At 39.5% G+C, this 20759-nt stretch overlaps 1 protein-coding gene across 3 annotated transcripts; it reads right to left on the bottom strand.

Annotated features, from left to right (window-relative positions):
- Positions 1 to 2277: 2277 nt before the first annotated feature.
- Positions 2278 to 20467, bottom strand: LOC110098641 (protein CELLULOSE SYNTHASE INTERACTIVE 3). 3 transcript variants are annotated; one of them, XM_020825533.2, is made up of 9 exons: positions 20370 to 20467; positions 19822 to 20133; positions 19392 to 19662; positions 19029 to 19257; positions 15816 to 18873; positions 4224 to 6768; positions 3282 to 3733; positions 2973 to 3089; positions 2278 to 2885 (listed from the first exon to the last, which is right to left on the bottom strand). In XM_020825533.2, exons 4-9 carry the CDS (start codon positions 19094 to 19096, stop codon positions 2727 to 2729), a joined length of 6399 nt encoding a protein of 2132 aa, XP_020681192.1. In that variant the 5' UTR covers positions 19097 to 19257; positions 19392 to 19662; positions 19822 to 20133; positions 20370 to 20467; the 3' UTR covers positions 2278 to 2726. The 3 variants fall into 3 exon arrangements, with proteins under 3 accessions (XP_020681192.1, XP_028554304.1, XP_020681193.1); XM_028698471.1 differs by lacking the exon at positions 19822 to 20133; XM_020825534.2 differs by lacking the exon at positions 20370 to 20467 and having other exon boundaries at positions 19029 to 19167; positions 19822 to 20351.
- Between the last annotated feature and the right edge of the window lie 292 nt (positions 20468 to 20759).

Below are 20759 nucleotides of genomic sequence, written 5' to 3'. Positions count from 1 at the left end.
AGTTGACAGTAGTCGGCAAGGGATGATGGTCGGATTGGACCACAACGAGTGATGGTGGTCGAAGGGACCATAGTCGGCGAACAATGTTGGTCAAAGGGGTCGTAGTCAATGGGCGACGATGTTCGAGCTGGACCATAGTCGGAGAGCGACGAGGGTCGGAGGGACCATAGTTCGCGGGTGACAGTGGTCAGAGGGACCGTAGCTGGTGGGTGGTGGTGGTCAAAGGAACCATAATCTACGTGTGATAATGGTTGGAGGGACCATAGTCCATGGGTGAAGGTGGTCAAAGAGACCCTAGTCGGTAGGAAAGGGAGTCTAGAGGGACTTTTGACGGTGGTCAAAGGGTCCATAATCAGTGGGTAATGGTAGTTAAAGTGTGTCATAGTCGGTGGGTGATGATGGTCAAAGGGATCATAGTCTGTGTACGATGGTTGTCAAAGGGATCATAGTCAGCTGTCGATAGTTGTCAAAGGGATTGTAGCTGGCAAGCAACGATGGTTAGAGACACCATAATTAGCGGGTGAGGGTAGTATGAGGGAATGTAATCAGTGGGTGGTGGTGGTTTGAGGGACCTTAGTTGGAAGATGATGGTGGTTGAATGGACCATAGTCGGCGGATGACGGTGGTCTCAGAGACTATAGTTTGATGGGTGAAGGTGGTTAAAGGGATCGTAGTCGACGGGCGACAATGTTTGGGGGTACCATAGTCTGCGGGCAACAGTGGTCGGAGTGGATTGTAGTAAGTGTACGATGGTGGTCGGATGGACCGTAGTTAACAAGCGACTGTGGCCTAATGAGCCATAGTCTTGGGGTAACGGTGGTCCAAGGGACATAGTTAGCGAAAGATGGTGATCGGAGTTGGTGGGCGACGGAGTTCGGGGGGGATCGTAGTCTGCATGTAACAATGGTCGGAGTGGATTGTAATAAGTGTATGATGGTGGTTGAATGGACCATAGTTGACTAGCAATTGTGGCCCAATAGTTGACGATGGCCAGAGGGACCGCAGTCGAGGGTGAGGGTTGTTGGAGAGACTGTAGTCGGTACTATACTAGTCAGAGGGATCGTAGTTGACGGGCAATGGCGGTTGGAGGGACTTTAGTTGGTGAGTGAAGATGCTTCGAGGGATCATAGTCGGCGAGATACGGAGGTCAGAGGGACTTTAATCGACATGCACCAGTGGCATAAGGGATCATAATCAACGGGTGCTGATGGTCGGAGTGGACCGTAGTCAGCAAGCAAAGGTGGTCGAAGGGACCATAATCCGCGGGAGACGATTGTTGGGAGGGACAATAATCAACCAATGATGGTGGTCGGAGAGATCGTAATCAGCATGCAATGGTGGTCGGAGGGACCATAACTGGCAGGCAATGGTAGTCGGAGGGACTATAATTAGAGGGGAAACGATAGTCAAAGGGACCATAGTTGGCGAATGACGGTGGTTAGAGAGACCGTAATCAGCATGCGACGGTGGATGGATGAACCGTAGCCCTCGGGAAGCAATTATTAGAGGGACATTAGATGGCAGGCGATGATGGTCAAAGGAGCATAGTTTACAAGCGACTGAGTCAAAGGGACTTTAGTCGACAACAACAGTGGTTGGAGTGGACTATAGTTGGCAAGAGACAATTGTTAGAGGGACCATAGTTAGCACGCAATGGTTGTCGAAGGGCCATAACTAACTGAAGATGGTGGTCGGAGGGACCGTAGCCGGTGAGCAACGGTGGTATGAAAGACTATTGTCGGCAGACGACGGTGGTTTGAGGGACTATAGCCGATGTTCAAGAATTTTGGTAAGAGATGAAGAGGAAGAGAGCAAACAAGTGGAGAGAGAGAGAGAGAGAGAGAGAGAGAGAGAAGCTTAGCTGCGTTCGACGACTTATGAAGGGCGATGGGACTAGTGGCTTGATGATGAGGTGATGGGACAATAATAAGACGTTATTTTTTAATCCTCATGCTTTGAGTAAGATATATTTATATTAGGTCGTCGCATTTCAAGGGGCAAACCGCTAACTCTATAATTTCCCAGATTTTCTGCATTTATTTCTACAGCAATTTTCCTCCAATCAAAATAAAACACTTTTTCAATATTTTTATATTAAACTATCGAATATAATAAAAAGAAAACAAAATAAAAACTTTCATACATTGCAAGATGGTAAAATATTGCGCTAATTTGATATGTAAGCTTTCAGGTCTTCCTAAAAGAACCTTAAGACTGAACAAGCGCAAATACCTTGAACTTCCAAAACAATCTTCCAGGTAGAACATCTGCACAGAATGATTCAACTGTAGGATAAGATTACTAAAAAGCACAGAATTGCTATCTGCACGAATTTTGTTGCAAATGGGTTGCCTTTTGGATAACATGAATACAGAGAGAGACCATGGTGCTCGCCTTGTATCAATTAAAGAAAGCAGCACCATCAAACCATCTATAATGGCATTCTTAACCATCATGAAATCGTAGTAGAAACAAATACAAACTAATCTGTACAAAACCTAAAGAAAAGCAGAATTGAGGATATCATTATAGGCATCCGGTTCAAACCTCAGTAGTATTTGATTCACTCAGGACGCCAATCACTGTAGAATGCCGAGCTTTTGCTCCATAGGTGTACACATTTCCTCTTCTGCCCAAATAGCACTTTAGGCAAAGACGTTTCAGCTACTACGCTTTTGCTTTCTAAGATCTGATTGATCAAATTCCAACTGCAGCACTTTGAAGAATCACACTTCGTCACCACACATCCTATTTGACCACAGAATTTCAATTTCAAGTGTTCTTGACAAGTCTTTATTGCTGTCATGGCTTAGACTGAAGAGCCCACTATACAGTCCCTCTGTCACTACTTTGTCAATCTGGATGGTTACTCTTCCAAGAGTAGTCTACAAATAAATAGGCAAAATGAGATCCAAAAAATATAAAAATGAATTGCAATCACGTTTTTCTTCTTCTTCTTCTTCTTTTTTTACCTTTCCAAATGTATTTTTGCTTTTACATAGAATATAAAGCTTCTGTCCTTTTGGGGGAACATCAAAAGCCCAGGTAAAACTTTCCTTCCATTCTGGGCATGTATTATGACTTACCACCTGAGATACAGGAATAAAAAGAGAAATTATTGTGTATTATGAAAAGGATAGATATCACGTCTGCGGCCGAGTGGTCGATGGAAGAAATTCCTCCCAAATCACCCGGGCTTGAATCCCCTAACTGTCCAAATATATATATATATATATATATGTGTGTGTGTGTGTGTTGAAACATTTCCAAATTATGCCTACCTTTGTTTGCCTTGGAGGGCCATTTCCTATCTTTAAGTGACAAAATGCATTTGTATTCCCCATGGTCTGCTTCAAGTTGTTTCCTCGCTTAACAGTCACTGTTAAGCATCCAGGTAAGCAGTGCAGTAAGCTGTCCGCTCTTTCATGAAAGCTTGGTGGGCAAGTCTTCATGAGCAATTGAAGTATGGGTATTGCTTCAGCAGCAATTAGAGCCTGTGCTTTTGCAATATCTTCATTCATCTCAGACCATGAGTCTTTTAACAAGCAAAGAGTGTCAAGCACGGATTCCTGCGCAGGCTCACTTCCAGTCTTCAGTGCACCAACCAATTGTGGAATGCACAGAGCCGCTTCAGATGTTCGTAGCTTTTTGAAGTTTGAGAATATCACATATATAGTTCTTAGAACTTCTTCATTTGTGGTGGCATTGGACCACAACTCGTTTTCCAATGCAGCTGCAAAAAGAGCCATGTTAGTAGCAGATTAAGACTAGGAATTGCAGGAACTAATGAAGTTTGATTTTTAAGAAAAAATACACACAAAATATGATACTGCTAACTCCAAAAAACCAACATTAACAAAAAATAGAGCAAAGGGGCAAACCAAATGGGTCAATAAAATTTCATAAGAAATAATATTTAATTTCAATGAGCTAAGTATGACTTAGTAATTTGCATATTAATTTCGATTTGAGCTAAATCACCATCATCATCATCATCATTAAACTTATCCTTACAATAATGGTGGTAAGCTTTATGAAGCTTTATTCTTCATTCACTCATGTTGAATGTCACATGAGGTGTTAACTATGTTTTTCTTTTTTGTACAGCTCTTGTAATGTGCTTTTTATCGCACTATTCTGCTCCTTTCTACTCCTTGCATATTAATTTTATCCCCGCATCCTAATGGTGAACTACTCACAATGAATTTTAAAAACTAATTCACCTGTTAAAGACCTGATAAGCTCATTTGACACATATTCTTGAAGTGTATGATTTGAAAATAGATACTTAATCAGCAATGCAGCCTGTGCACAGACTTCAGCATTTTGTGACAGTAATAGTTCCTGTAGCGCCAAAATTCCACCAGCCTCTGCAACTGCCCGCCTATTTGTCCTGCTGTGCATAACTAAGTTTTGCAATGCACATAATGACACCATTTTCATTTCTTCAGTTGGTTGGTCCTCAAGCAGGCTTATGAGAGCACGACATGCAGATACAGCATCACTAGTTCTTGCAAGTCCATCGTTCTGGAAAAGGTCACCAAGTGCAAGAGTTGCCAAAAATTTTGCAGGCTGAGATCTGGTCTGTGGATCTAACAGATATTGAGATAGAGGAGCTATTGCATATTTAGAAGTTTTCTTTTCTCGCACCCTTGGATTATTGAATAATGCTTCAATTAATCTTGCCGAAGCTTCTTCACACTGATGATATCTTAGCAGCTCTAAGAGTGCATCTACTGCACCTGAGTCAGCCATCAGTGCACCAGTTGAAGGATCATGCCTCTCCTGAACAATGAGAGCACCCAGAGCTATTGCTACCGTGTTCTCCACTGTGGAATGCAACAATCTCACAAGCACTATTGGTGGGACTTTGAAATGGTACTCTGGATTTGATTTAAGAATATTTGACAGAACCAGTGCAGCGGATTCCCACAGTGCAGCACTTGGCAGAGGATCATCCTGAACAATTACCTTAGAAAGCTCAAGAATGCCCCCTGCATCAGCAACAGCCTTTGGCCAGCTCAAGGAGATACTCTCAAGTGATTTTATTGCTGTTTGTTGCAGACTCAATATCCCAATGCCAGCAAGCTGAACAAGTGGAATAACTGCATTTTTGGTGGTAATGTCTTGCTGGAAATGCTCCTGCTCCAAAAGATGAGACAGTAACTCAGTGCCAAGCTGTTGAATGGCTTGGGATGGTGACTCTAGGAATGATATCAAAGGCTCAATAACTTGGCTCGGAGTTGATTTTAAGATAGCCAAGCTCTGTGGTTTCTCCAATATATTCACAAGAGCTTGCAAGGTGCTATGCTGTCCCCACAAAGAGATGTCTGTACGCTGTAAGACTGAGAAAAGGGGCTTTACCATTTTTGCAGCATCTGCACTTTTAGCAATACCACTATTGTTCGTTAAAATTCGGAGAAGCTCAGAGATCAAAGAGCATAACGAGCCTGGCACATCAAGAAGCATCTCAAGTGCATTATCAACAATTCCAGCATTCACCATGTCAAGTTTGCAGTGAGGTCGATCCTTTCCTAACTTAATCAGAGCATTGATAGTGATCTCAGAAAGTTGATGGTTTGACCCTGAAACAAATTGAACCAAGAGTGATACAACATCACATTCAGCTGCAATGTCTGCGTGTTGTTCATCATCCAACAACCTTTCAAAAGCACGTACACCAGACTCTATTGCTTCGCCATTGCTTGAACGCATTAGTGAAATCAAGGGCTGTACACATTGTGATGCAATGAGCATAGCCCTGATGGTTGAGTTTCCAAATAAAATATAACAAAGCCGTGCAGCATTTGTCTTCAATTCTAAAGAAGAACTGGATACTAAAATTTTATAGAGACTTTCAAGTGGAGACCCTTCAACATCAGTCAAAGCTGATGCCTTCGAAATGTTTCCAGCAGTCAGTTTGATCAGTGCAATAAGGGCTGCCTCCTGCTCCCTCTCAGATCCTGCATTTAGCATGTCTACCAATGGTTGAATAGCTTGTCGAGCTATTTCAGTATCTCTGACATCCTCCGATCCAAAAAGCTCCTGCAAAGCCCTTGCAGCACTAAATCTAGCCCTTCTAGACCCCAACCGTAAAACAGCTATAAGCTGATTCAATGAACCTGAAGAAACATCATGTTGAAGTATGTCCGGATTGCTGTATAAGATCCCAAGAAGATCAGTTATGGAGGCTTCGGTGGAATCCTGTGGACTTAAAGACAAATACTTGGTCAATGCTTCCAGAGCTCCAGCTTCAACCATAACCAATTTGTTGGCATCATTTGCTTCTGCTATCTGTGTCAGAAGATGAACAGCAATTGGAGCAGCTCTTGGTCTATCAGGCATTGGTCTAAGAAGGTCCACCAACATGGGTATTGACTTGCGAGCAATGCCACCAATCCTAATATCTTCTACCTCAAACAAATGCTGGAGTGCAATGTTGTCAGGGTTTCTCACCAGATTAAACTCTTCAGACAAAGCAACAAGGTTCGGCGTTTCTGATTCTGCATGACCAACTAAGCTGATTAGTCCTCCAACAGAACCTGCATTTGCAATAGCAAGATGAATTGCTTCATCGCTGGCACAAACAAGACTACAAATTGCTTGAGCAGCAAAATATTTTTCATTAATTTCATCTGACATCAGCAAGCAAGATAGTGAAGGTATTATTTTGTTGGTTGTTGGTGACCGAATAACCTTTTCCTCTTGAAATAAAATAGCTAAAAGCAGGGCACAAATCCATACACCCTCTGTATCGTCAAACTCGCCCTGTATAGAGAATTTTCAGATGGAGAAATAGGCCAAATATAGCTCAAGATATCAACTAAAATAAATAGTCATTTTAACATAAATGGAATTAATAAGTGATAAACGGAAATGCTTCAAAATAAAATAAAATAGAACATAATGATTAATTTCCCGCTCACATTCTTAAACAATTTCACAGGTATAATTGTAAGAACGTAAAGCTTGGAGCCCAGTAGTAAACGGATGGCCATAGCATCCAAAAGACATAACAACAACCCCGCAAGGGAATTAAAAACCATGATGTGATGCCACAGTAAAGCCAACGGCCAAGTCTTAAGCAGGACAAACTCATTTTTTCTCCTATTTTGGAATCCAACCGCAACAGACCCTACCCATTTAGTCTGCTTCCTAGAGCTTCTTAGAGTTATAAAGCATTTTGAACAGGGACATTGTAGACTGCATAAAAGCTATGGATATTCCCCTCTTTCCTCTAAGTCGATCAGTTTGTTTGGAGATTTTCCTCTACAAGTCATTTCTCCATTCAATCAGCAATAAAGACTGTTAGAAACATTCCTTTTTCTCCTAAAATATGACCATACCCAACAACAGAAGTTTTCAATAGAAGCTCGGGGTGCTATTATTAGGAAAAGAAAAAGAGGTCAGATAGCAACAATCACGTGAAAAAAGAAAGATTCCGCTGAAGTATGGCTAGCAGCAGCAAGGAACTACAGGCACACTATTTTCACCTCTTCTCATCCCTACCTATATCAATTGATGCACCATCTCTTAATTTTTCTCTTACCATCTATTACGCTTTTACATTTGGCATTGTTTGGTTTAAACCTTAAAGAACTGAAAGAGAAGAAATCAAATGGAAAGGGAAACAAAAACTGACAAAGGAACTGAATTAAACTGGTTTTCACCAACTTGTTTGTCTGAGAAAAAATTGAGTGGCAAATTAGTTTTTCTATCATATTTGGTCAATAAGAAATCAACTTCTTATTTTTGTTGAGGGGGCATGCATGTGCTTTCACATGAATGATCCGCTAAAATTTTCTTCCAAGTTTTCAGCAGGACTGGCTAGAGACTTGTTTAAGGAAAAAGAGAAACAGTTGTTGGCAATTCTTATGTAAATCCAATTAAAATGAATTACATTGGAACCAAATATCTAATATGAACTTACAAAGTAAAATTTATTTTGCATTCCTCCCAAATTCATTCAAACCAATCCAAGCTAAATGTTCAGTTCTTTCTTTGAAGGGGAAAGTTTCCATGGGCGCTGGTATTTAGGCACTGAAAAATAAAGTGACGAAGTTTCTGAATGTTAAGGATGACAAGGCTGGAGTGTGCAGGGGAGCAAAGAGATGATTGTCATAGCACTGCAGGGAATGCGTCAATACAATCCCAGGTTTAAAACATTGGTATTTACAGTATTCTGGATAAGGATCCAACCACTCAAATACCTCAATCAAATTACAAAGACCATTGCCCTTCCCTTTGTGTGAATCATGCGACACCCCTCTTGGTAACCAATCAACTCAAAAATTTTGCGACGCTCACTGATTCAAGACAAGAATTACATAAGATAATCAAAATGGCATTGAATTCCTCCCTCATGAGAAGCTAGCCGCACACCTTCTCCTTACTCCTGCAGCCAAGCATCACTTAAATGAGCCTTCTCCCTCCCGCCTCTTCTTCCCTAACCTACAACAACATTTCATCCTCCTAATCTTCATCTACGAATGCAAGTAAAAATCACTCAAATTTATTTCTCTTTAGATGTGTTCGCTCAGGAAAAATAGAATAGGCACGAACCTCGCTCTCGCAAGCTTAAGATTCCTTATTTTCCCTTAGGTAGATTGGATTTAGATCTGGGTCCTACTTCCTATGAGAGCAAGCTCCCCTAGTTAATTACTCTTCCTAACGCATTAGAAGAGCGCTCGATTAATGATGAAATATATTTAATTTGTGCAAGGAGTGTGGAAATGTACAACAATGTTTTAATCTTAGTTATGGGGAATGAAGGTACACCCAATCAAGATCCTATGATTTCGTCGTCCTGGGTATACCGTGAGTTTCAGTCTACCAACACTAACAACCATTGATTTTAGTGTCCATGGAATCTAATTAGCAGCTATAGATTATCTCCTCTCAAGGATCCCGAGTAAACTAAAGTGGAAAATGTTAATTTTTAATTTTGTTTGGTTTGGGTTGGGTCTTATGGCTCTGGTTAAGAGTTGCCCGTGTGATTGGATTTGAGAAGAGGCTAACAATTTTCATTTGAAAGTAACCCCAATTGTGGGTCTTATAGCCTCTATTAAAGGCATGGTTTAAAATTGCGCAATATGAGGCTCGCCTTTGCGCAATTCCAGTAAAAAACGCCTCGAGTTTTTATTATGAGGCTTGTGCCTCAACTTGCTTGAGGCTCGCCTTGAGGCCCGCCTCGCCTCACTGGCATGAGGCTTACGCCTTACGCTATATATATTAAAACTTACATAAATCTTGAAGTAAATGCCCGACATTGGACTCTATAGGAGAGGAGGAAGGGGAAAGAGTAGTTCGCCATAATGATGATTAAGAACCCCTTAGTGATGACAGAGCTGATGATTTATGAGTTTTTAAGTGATATGGGATTGCCATTTATTTTTTGAAATTGGAATTATATGTTAATGAAAAGAATACTAGGATTTGGGAAAGATAGAATTTTGAGTTGAACTATATTTCATGTTGTCTTATTATTGAGATATTTTGATTTCACTTCATATCTTATATTTTCTATGTTTTATATTATTCATTCACTAGTATATAAAAAATTTATCATTTTATGTTTACGCAATCTTTTGATTTTGAGGCTTACACCTCAAAACGCCTTGAGGCTTACGCCTCGCCTCACGAATGAAATACGCCTCAATACCCGAATACGCAATTTTAAACATTGATTAAAGGTGGCCCAAATAGTGGGTCTTATAACTTAACCCTATAGACTAAGATGCCCGTGAGGGGTTTAGATGTTTAGATAGGTCTTATGGCTTCTAGATTTAGAAGTTGCATAACAACGGGTTTTACAACCTAGCCCTATAAGCTAAGTGGCTCGTATGGTAAATCTTACAATCTTACCATATAAATCAGGATGCCCGTGTGAAGGGTCTAAGGTTATATTATTACCTAAACATTTTTCTCAGAGATCAGACTTACAGTTTCTATTAGAAATTATCATCTTTTTAATCAGCGATTAGTGGTTAAGTCATTTTTGTCTAAAGAATTTTCCTAAAGTCAGACTTATGACTTTCATTGAAAATTGTCGGAGTTAGGAGTTTAATGTTTTAGACACTTCAATGTTTTGACACAAATGTCATTATCTTGTTTGCCAGCTTTGCCTTAGTACTAGCCTGCAATTGTTATTTTGACACTTACTAGCCAACAATTATTTTATACCCTAGCTTTCAATATTGTGCTTGTTGTTTTGTGCTTGTAGCTTTTCTACTACAATAGTTTGTCACACTACTTTAGCACTATGGTTTGTTCTTTACCTTGCTTTTCAGCACTTTGTTCTAGCTGTAGTAGTTAGATTTAGTTGCTAGTTTTACTTTTCAGTATTAATTTTATTTATTATGTGCTGATTGTTTTCTACTTGTTTGCAAGTGCTCATAGCCAACAGTTACAGTAGTTGGAGTTTATAGCCATAGGGGTTGGGTCTTGCAGTTGTAGAGGCTGGAGCTTGCAGTTGCAGTTTTTTCCAGGAGTTAGAGCTCACCATGGGTTTGGAGCTTACCAGCAGCTGGGTTTATAATAAGATTTTTGGAGCATTTATTTATGTTTTGTGTTTTGGTTTGTTTTTTAGGAGTTTGAGTTTTAGTGTGAGTTGTACATAGTAAATTAGTTTGAACATTATTCTGAAATTATTTTATTTAATTTTAATTTAATTGCATTAATTAATTAAGTGAACTTTTAATTGAAGTTAAGTTTTAATTTAAAATCAACTACTCAGCTCATTAGTTAAAATTATTTAAATTGGGTGCTTAATTAATTTGATTTAAATTAAATTTTATTACTTAGTTAATTAGTTTAAATTTTTAATTTTAAATGTATTTTGAAATTATTTAATTATTTAAATTAATTTGATTTGCTCATTTAATTGGTTAAAGTTGTTGGTTTCGACAACAAGCTTCTAGGCCAATGAAGGCCTCTTTTTCACGATAGTTTCCTCTTCAATTCCTCTGATGCTCTGATACCATGTTAGAAAGGAAGAGGTTTGAGAAGAAAAGCTTCATTTATTCATGATTTCTTCCCTATTTATAGATCTATATAAGAAATCTTAATGTATAAACAAATAATTACATAATAACTCTAATATAATCCTTCCTAAATTAGCTACCCGAACATGGAAAGAATTGTGGGGTGAGTCATGCGCCCCACGGATCATGCATTGTAGCCGTTGCATCTTATCTGTGTTGAACACCTTGGATTTTAACAGAAATAATGTTGGATTTTATATTCCTTATAAACTTAGGAATACACATGTATGGATTGTGAGTTAGGCTATCAAAAACTTATAAGAAGTATGATTCTATCTTCATCATAGTGGATCATTTTTTTTAATGACACATTTTCTTTATTTAAATAATATCATTGATGCATCCCATAGATCTAGATTTTATCGTATGGATTACTTAAATCTGTTACATTTGATATTTACTTAAATCTATTATATTTGATGTTATATTTAAATAGTCCGAGTCATTTTGGAAAACCCCTATAAAACATATGTTTAACTCCATTAAAACTATCATGTACTTATCATTCACAAAGCAATGATCAGACTAAAATATTTAATAAAAATTTGGGTGATATATTTCACTATCTAATAAGTGAGTATAAATTTAATGGGATTAGATATTTCCCATAGTTAAGTTTGCATGCAATCCATATGTCAATAGGTTTATCAACATGAATCCTTTTAAATAGTTTCAGCATTTAAACATAAAAAACCTATAGATCCAATTGATCTTCCTGTAAAGAATAGACCTAATGAATTTGTATAACCATTCATTCACATAACATGGATGTGAGTGTCAGGAAAATTCACATAACTATGGCACCGAAAGCTACTAAAGAAGTGAACATGAAATATGTGAAATTAAAAACATGCGATAAAATATAAAATATTTTTCACAAGAACTTTTAAACACTAAACAATCCTATAAAGTCATAAATCCTAATTTATAATGCTTCTGATTTGAATTTATATCATGAATCATCAGTTAGTACTTTAAATTATTCTGTCTTTCTATCTCTTTAAGATTCACTTCGAACACATTATCTACATAATCTCTGAAGTCATTCTAATCTTGATGTGAAATAATCCCATGCGAAAATGATTTTCTTAATGAAGTTTGCACGCTTAGATCTAGAGGCAATAATAAGTAAGATTTTATGCGGAATTGAACGATAAGATAAATATTAAATGGTACTTAGCTTAGGTTAAACACATGCGAGAGGTTGAGATCATTAAATAGTCAACTAAGTCTTACTTTGCATACATGAGTGGTTTCAACGAGAAATTTCAATACTAACAATAAGATTAGTTGCTATGAGAAGATCCCTCACACAACTCTTCCTATTACTAGGTTCTAGCGGCGAATAATTGACATGACCTTCATGAATCCATTAATAACCATAAATGAAAAGTAAACTAGGAAGATAAGAGAGTTTGGAAGAAGAGTTTACCCTCAAGAAATAGAAGATACGACACTTCAATGTCGGTGATGATTGTTTCTGCAGTAAGACAGCAGTTAAGCCCCTTTTCTCCAGCCTGGGCAGCAATCTGAACTTCCTTCACAGCCCTTGGAAGTCTCCCAATTGATGGGACAACCAGGGAAAGGTGCGGAGCCCGCTGGACAACAATCACGGCAGTTGGGACAGCAGCCTGGACTCGTGGAAAGTCCTGGACAGCACCCAATACGGGTCTGCCAGGATTCGGTCTACTCTTGGTGCTGCTGGACACCTTGGACAGCAGCCTGCAGTTTTCCTGGGTGCTGGTTAGCAAGGGAACTTGCTGGAATGAGGAGTGGGCAGTAGGTAGAAGATGAGGGGAAGGTTGAGGGCCACGTGCAAAGAGTTTAGGGAACTCCCGTTTGCATCACTTGGAAGAGAAAATTCAATAACAACGGAAGAGAGGGAAGCCGTTTCAGTTTTCAGATATTTGAAATCTGAAATTAAAACTAAAGAAATCTGGAATTAATTATGTGAGAGGAGGCATTCAAGAGGTGGTGATGTGGCAATTAAATAGAGGAGCAATGGGGTGAGGTGGCCGGCCATAAGGAGAGAGAAAGGAGCTTGGTAATAATAAAATGGGGCCCTCAACTAATGACAGATTTATTCCAAGATTAATCTCAGATTTGAGTGAATTTAGATGGGGCAATTTGAATTTTGAATCCAAGCTTTAATTGTAATTAATTCCTTAATGAGGGAATTAATTGGAAAAAAAAACCACTGAAGGCCGGCGGCAAGGAGAGGAGGGGAGAGAGTTTAATGTTGAAAACTGAAATAGATTTCAGTTTTTTTTTTATAATTGGGGTGGGAGGGAAATTTAATTGAAATCATTATAATTTGAATTCATTCAAAAAAATTTCCCATAAATGGAATTTCCAAATTTGGAAAGAATTTGAATTTCGAAATTCAAATTCCAAGGAAGGCTAAGGAAGGGAGGTGTGGGGGAAGTGGTGGAGAGGGGAGAGGCTGACGGCTAGGTGGCCGGCCGGTGGAGCTAGGGTGGCCGACGGGATGGGGCTCCGAGGGTGGCGGCACTAGTGGGAGCTTCGGCTTCTTCCAACTCTTGGTCATTGCTTGCGGGAGATTGTGGTGGAGAAGAAGAATGTTGCTTGAAGAAGGGAGAAAGAAGATATCCAAGAATATACGAGAAATATAGAGATAACTAACGAACTCACACAGAGATCGTGAGAACCGCGAACCTCGGACTCTTCCAAAGATTGACGGGTATTGCGAATTACCCTCCTCGGGCTTCTCCTCTCATGAACTCACTAAGAGATCACGTAAACTCACTAAGAGATCAACAAGAATATAAAACTTTTCATTATCAATAATCATCATCCTCTTTCCAAGAGGAAGGGGAGGGCTTAAATAGCCAAATACATGAGGAAAATAAAAAGACACAATTGCCCCTAGGGCAAACATAAAACAAAGCCCTCAAGTGAGGGTAGAAATGGAAAAGTACAAATAACAAATAAAATACATGAAAATAAATAGACACGATCGTAGCCGTTGATCTTCGATGTCCTCATCAAATCTTGTATAGTAAGTGACGAAATCATGTTTACTACAAATGGTGGATATCAAAGATATCAAACAGGCTAGCAGGATATGTCAACACATAATGACTCGTAAATTTCAATAATTACGCTCAAATCTTCTAGACAAAAATCAACTGAAAATTTTGTTGGAGCCTTCTAAGCCAACAAGCATGGTAAACACAATGCTTGCTTTTAGACAAACAAAAGTTTATAAGATGAACTTTTAATTGCATATTTTATTTATTTTTATCATATTTTAACACGAGTTAATTTTAATAATAAGCTGTATGTATGCACCTTGATAGTTACCCTATTATGAAGCTTGATTTCAATGATTTGTACTGATTTCCTTATTCGCAATGGCTTTCTAGAATTCCCTAAATTCCTTTGTTTGGTGGCTTATATGGTCCTTCCACTGTTCAGTGGGTTTCGCATCCCTGTTTTGGTTTTGATCCTTTTATCCTACGTCAGTAGCTTTAGTAGCACATTTATCACCTCTAATGATTTTCTGTTAGGTTTGTAAGGCTTTGGTGATTAACTTGGCCTTTTATTGAGCTTTGGCAGGATTTCTTCCTCTACTGCTAAATTATATCGACTATTGCGAGTGATTCTTCAATAATGTATCCTATTCCAGGAGAAAAAAATGTCTATGTTTTATTTGGTCTATCGTGACCAGTGGAAAGGGGAATTACAATTGATTTTGGCATTATAAATGAGAGACTAAAGCATGTCCAAAACATAGTTGTTATGTGGATGATATTTATAGTTAGATGTGCTATTTTTTCTAGTTCTAAAATTTAATTCGTCTATTAAGTGGGAGATTTGAAGGGTTTTAGAGTGGTTATCTTTTTATACAAGTGAGAGGCTTGCTATTTTGTTATTGATTTAAGAGTGGATTGATTTTAATAGAATTTCATACACTATGTTTTTCTTGATCTTGAATTTCAAAATGTTATTTTTAATAGAAGTCCAAAGGATTCCCATCTAAATTAATTTCTATGTTTATTTTTCCTCACATGTAGGAAATAATTGTCTAAAATTAATCATTTGAGTTATATTGCATGCATATAGAATGATTTTTTGTCACATACAAAATATTTATTAAAAATCTTAAACCTTAAAAATATCCATGGCAACATATCAGTAATTCCGCATGCCAAGAAAGTAATTATTTATGGATGAATTATAATAGAGACAAATGCTAACTGGGTTCAATTTAATTTAGGTATCTATCATGATAAACAACTAATATCCACTAACCAATTCATCAAACACTATTATTCCCAAAAGGTGCTCCAAAGTACGGTTCAGATTTTTTATTGTCCACACATTACCAAAAAAATATCAAAAAACAAACCCATGACGCTTGAAGGAAATATTTTAGGGCTTCTAAGTTCTAACGAAAATATATTATGCATTGAGAAAATCGTGATCAATTACTCAGAGCTATCAATGAAGATGACTAAGGGTTTAGGATATTAAGGAAAGGTAAGGATAAATGAGTAAGCATGAAAATAAGAAAAATGAAAAAAAAAAAAAAGGCTAGATCAAACTAGTGAGAAATGAAACTAAAACCTGACAGGTAAAATGAGCATAATTGTAGACGAATTATGAAAGCACATAGGGCAAAAGTTTTATTAGCTGCAGATAAAATATAAAACAATACTTCACAGATGTGACAATTAAGTTTCTACTTGAACAAGTAGACAATGCTTCAAAAAATAATAATAAAATAAAAAAGGCAATTCGCAGTCAAACCTGTGAATTGATAGTATAGCCTGCCAGCTTGTCTGAGATTACCTCAACTCCCATTGCTTCTATAAAGGTAATTCTGCTTTTTATGTGGTAAGAGACAATTATTACAAGTAGCCACAAGGAAACTGCGCCTGCCAAGGTAGCAGCAGGATCAGGAGCAATCAAATGATGAATTGAGCTCCTTTCCATAAAATTTTTTGACGTTCGCACTTCAATTTCTGAAGTTTTAAAATTTGAGGGACACTTTATCATATCTACCAGTGCATAAATGAGTGTATTTAGAAGCCCAGATGCCTCCAGTGCACTCAATGCCTGCTGTTTGTGGTGTTTTGCAGCACAAAGTATAAGGGAAGCTCCACCAATCCTTACTTCGATATTGGATGACGTCACAGTTCTATTAGAAAGAGAAGCGATACTTCCCAATCTTTCCACCAAAAGATTACTGAGTATGACAGATTGATCTCGACAAAGTCTAGAAAGAATTTGAATTGCCTTGTCCTGAACAGAGGGACCACCACTGGCTAAACAATTGACCAATGGTTCTAAGCTGGCTGGTAACTCAGAAAGGGCAAACCATAGCGGATACTTAAATTTCACACACTGCTTTGTCTTAACCAACAATGCTAATGCATCTAAAGGATCAGAAAAATTAACCCCATTTATGTCCATGCCAGTCAAGGTCTCAGCAAGTGCAAGAACTACAAACCTACACTCTGAGTTTTCTGTAAAAACATCACCAACTGGGAAGTGGTTCAGCAATTGATTTAGAGCACACGAAGCATTCTTCTTTCCAGCCAAAGAACCTTCACCCAGAACTCTTGTCAAAGCTGAAACAATATCTTCCGTGAGTGCTTCTTCTGCAATTTGTGGATCAGAAAGAAGATTTGCTAAAGCAGCAACTGCAGTTTCAGCAGAATCTATTGAGGATGTTTTTGCCATCTTTATTAGAGGTTTAACATCACCTTCTGCTATATAGGACATTTTAGTCTTATTTGGAGAATTGGTTTTGTTTGGACGGGACAGTGCACTCAAAGCTCGGGCTGACTGAGTAGCAACAAGTTGAGTTTTGCTTGTCAAAAGCTTCATGCATGGATGGACAATCTCATCTGTTGCAAGACTATCACATATGTCTTGCCGGCAGCTAAACAAATCAGCTAGTACAGAAGCAGCACACTCCTGGGTTTCTTCATTCGATGAGTTGAGAACTTCTACAAGGCACCTAAGTCCTTTATTAGCAGGGGCACCCTTCTGCACGAGGTCTTTATGGGATGACATGGTAAGCACATGACCCAATACTCTGATAGCATGAGACTTTGAGCTAATTGAGTCACTTAGGAGAAGGGCCAACAAATAATTTATAGTAGAAGAGTCAGCATAGCGTATTAACTTAATAAGTGCTTTTGCAGAAACTTCTTGGCCCTTTGGACCACCACTTTTTAGAAGCCAAAGGAGTGCTGCCACTGCTCCAGCACTCTCAACACATGCGCGGATGTCATCACTGTGACAACACAAGTTCCAAAGGACATGAGCAGCATCTTCTCTTGCCTTATGAAACCCCATATCTAACAACTGAACAAGTGGAGGGATACCACCAGCGGCTGTAATGGCCCATTTGCTCTCCTCAACTTGATCCGTCAATATTGAAAGCAAGGCAACTGCATACTCCTGATGTTGCTCGGTAGAAAGTCCTAGAAAAGATATCAAAAGCTGAACACCCTCTCTCTTCCTAAGGGACTCCCAAATGCCAACAGACTCACAACATAAGCTAGTCAAAGAAAGTATAAGTTGTTCCTGAACGTCAACAGCAGCCAATGTTATCAGCCCGATGAGCACTTTCTTTGCATCTGCATGTTCGAGCCTATTGGCAAGAAAAGGATTTCCATAGAGGCTAGCTAGAGCCTCAAGAATGCGATCCTGAACAAGTTTATTATCCCGGGGTTTCAGAAGGGTAACGAGGAGACCTTCAATCTCCACCGAATCAAAAACTTTATCTTCGTTAATCACAAAAACCATCAGTGCATAAGCAAGAGCTCCAATTATATCAGCAACTGGTGCAGCCAGACGAGGTGATTTGGCTAGCTGTCCAAGGTAAAGAATAAGAGAAGACATACCACCGCAAATATTTGCTAAAGTGTTGACCGCGTGTTTCTGCAACACATGACCAGATTCCTCTTGCATACACTCCTTTGATGGAGCTACAACGGCCCCAATTAGTACTGCTATGCCACCTGCATCCACCAGAGATTTTTTGGCCGTTGTTGATTTGGATGAAAGGGCCTCCAAAGCCTCAGCTGCACTGGCACGGACTGATATATCATTATTATGGCCTAGAAGAGAGAGAAGGGCACCCACTGCTCCAGCATCTATTACCTTATGGATGCTGTCTCCAAAGGCCAATATCAAGCGTGCCAAGAGAGAAGCAGCATTTGCTTGAGCAGCGGTGTTGTCTGAAGATAGAAGACCAGTAATAATGTCCACACCTCCAGCCTCAAGGGTTGCTTTCCAGTATCCATCTTTATCACCACATAGGTTCCTCAATGCACCAGTAACAAAGCCTTGAACAACCTTGTCTTGTCTTATGTTTGGATCGAGCAGATCCCAAAGGGTAGGCACAACACCCTCAGTGACAAATATTTTCATGCCGATATGATCATCCGAGAGCCCACCAGAAGATACTTCAAAAATGGCTTCAGCTGCTGCCTTCCTAGCCTCAGAAGATTCGGACTTCAAAAGGGAGAGTAACGGAGGGATGCACCCTCCAAGAAGAACCTTTAGATGCAACTCTTCTTCCTTGCAGAGGGCACTAAGTGTTGCAGCAACATTCGCCTTTGCTGTTGGTGTGCCATTCCTGAGCATGGAGATGAACAATGGCATTGCTTGAGAATGTGAACCAATCATAGTCCTTGCCTCCTTTCGAGCCCGAGCAATAGACAGCAAACGTGCAGTTATAATCTCTTTCTCAGGTGGAGAGGACACCCCAGCATGAAGCTGCTCGAGAAGGCCCGCCAAGGTGGCCATGGTAGATTCAGGACCATCCATTGTAGCCCCTCCATCAAACTCTCTACATAGGAAACATAATTGTTAAAAAATAGACCCTCGCGAAGAAATGTTGCTGGGCTTGCTCTTGCTTGGCAGAGACATAATATGAAAGAAAGCTGAAACTATTTCTTAATCAAAACAAGGAATAACAAAACCAAATTTTACTCCCATGCATACCTGGATTTAGAAGATGGCGTTGATGTTGAAGGAGAAACCAAGTCCCTAAGTTCACGAGCCTTCTGCATGAACACTATTGACTAAATCTAACCAGATTTCCACCTTACGGATCTACGCCTCAATTCGGGGTACTGTCTCCCTGCAGCAATGAAATCTGAGGCTGACTAATTCCTAAATACGCAATTTGCTAATTCTGATATGTGAACAAAACAATGTGGCACACGCAAATCTGAACAATTACAGATAGATATCACCAAATCAGTTATACTAGCTAAAACCCCTAAACTTAAAAGTGAGAGCAGCCATAAAGGAGCTTCCTTAAGTAGGTTTACAAGAATTCATGAATGATAGAATAAATCTTACCAGCCAAAAGGAAAAAACAAAGTGCTCGAGGAAGCAAACCAATCAGCACGAAAAGAGTAGCACTTCTTTAAATAGATCGAGTGCCACAACCTCACAATGCGAAACCCCAGGATTTTAGCTCAAACGAACAAAACCCTCATTAGATCTCATCCCCTCCACCAATTGCGAGCGCCACTGACCCACAATATAACAGAGATCTTGAACCAAGGACTACGGCTGATTTTGAGCTGTTGATCCTTGTTAGCGGTTCTTGAAATCACGATGAAATAAGCTGTAGGATATATCGGAATTCATAAAGATGCTGATAGTAATATACTGTACTTGAATGAGTAAAAGAATAAGCACTCATTCAGTGGACGCGAAAAAACCCCTAAAGAGTAGATTCAACCTTCGAATCCACCCCAGCATTTTTAAAATTCAGTAAAATTACCTCAGGAATGCAATGCTACGCCGAGAAGAGAAGAAAATAGGGCGGTCGCTTGCACCGTTTAGCCTCAAAGCCCGTGATCCAATTTTCCAAACCATCTAATAATGGAGGGAGAGAGTGTGTGTGTGTGTGTGAGTGTGTGTGTGGTTGGGTGGGTGTGGGTGTGTGATGGGCGGAGGCCTCTTTGCTTTCACCTTCTGATTTCTTCTTGGATCCTCTTTCTTGCGTTCTTCACTCGGCCGTTCGTTGTTCTTCGGCAAGATTAGCGTATCTCCTCCACTGAATCCGTGCAGTGGCACTGTGCCACCAGAGTGCCTGAGAGGGAGAGAGAGGGGAGGGAGAAAGAGAGATGCGGAAGGTGGAGGGCGGCGGGGGAGGGGTGGAGGAAGCCAAGAGAAAAAACTAGTTAACTTTCGCAATTCGATGAACTCGGGTTGGAATCTGGCTCAACTGTGATTTGAAATTTTGATTCGAACCAGTATTTGAAAAAAAAAAAAATTGAAATTGTTTGCGAGCATTAATATTACGAGAGTGATCGCACAAGAGCCTACCTACGTCGATGTCGGAGGGATTGAGGTGCACCCTACGTGCGATCGAAGAAAAAAAATCAAAGCCATGTTGCTCTCGTCTCCCGCAGTAGCAGTAGCAGTAGCAGTAGCAGTAGCAGGGGAAATTATTCGTTCGAACACTGGATAATATCCGGAGCCTAATAAAAATGTGTCACATCACTTCTTACTCGGTATTGAACTTTGATTGAGATGAGTACTGTGAAGTACCGAGCAACTCCGAGCTCGATACTGCTCAGTACTGCTCGGTACTGTGAAGTACCTAACGCAAAATGTGTCCGGTGTCCGAACCCAATAATCTCTCCAATTGCAGGGCTCATGATGTGACCTTCCCCTATGGAATCGCCAATTTCTCTAGGTTCCAGCAAATTTCTT

The sequence above is a fragment of the Dendrobium catenatum genome, unplaced genomic scaffold, assembly GCF_001605985.2.
Source record: "Dendrobium catenatum unplaced genomic scaffold, ASM160598v2 fragScaff_scaffold_1089, whole genome shotgun sequence".
NCBI classification, from domain to species: Eukaryota; Viridiplantae; Streptophyta; class Magnoliopsida; order Asparagales; family Orchidaceae; genus Dendrobium; species Dendrobium catenatum.
Note: the sequence above shows the minus strand (reverse complement) of the source record. Positions and strands in the feature narration are given on the sequence as shown.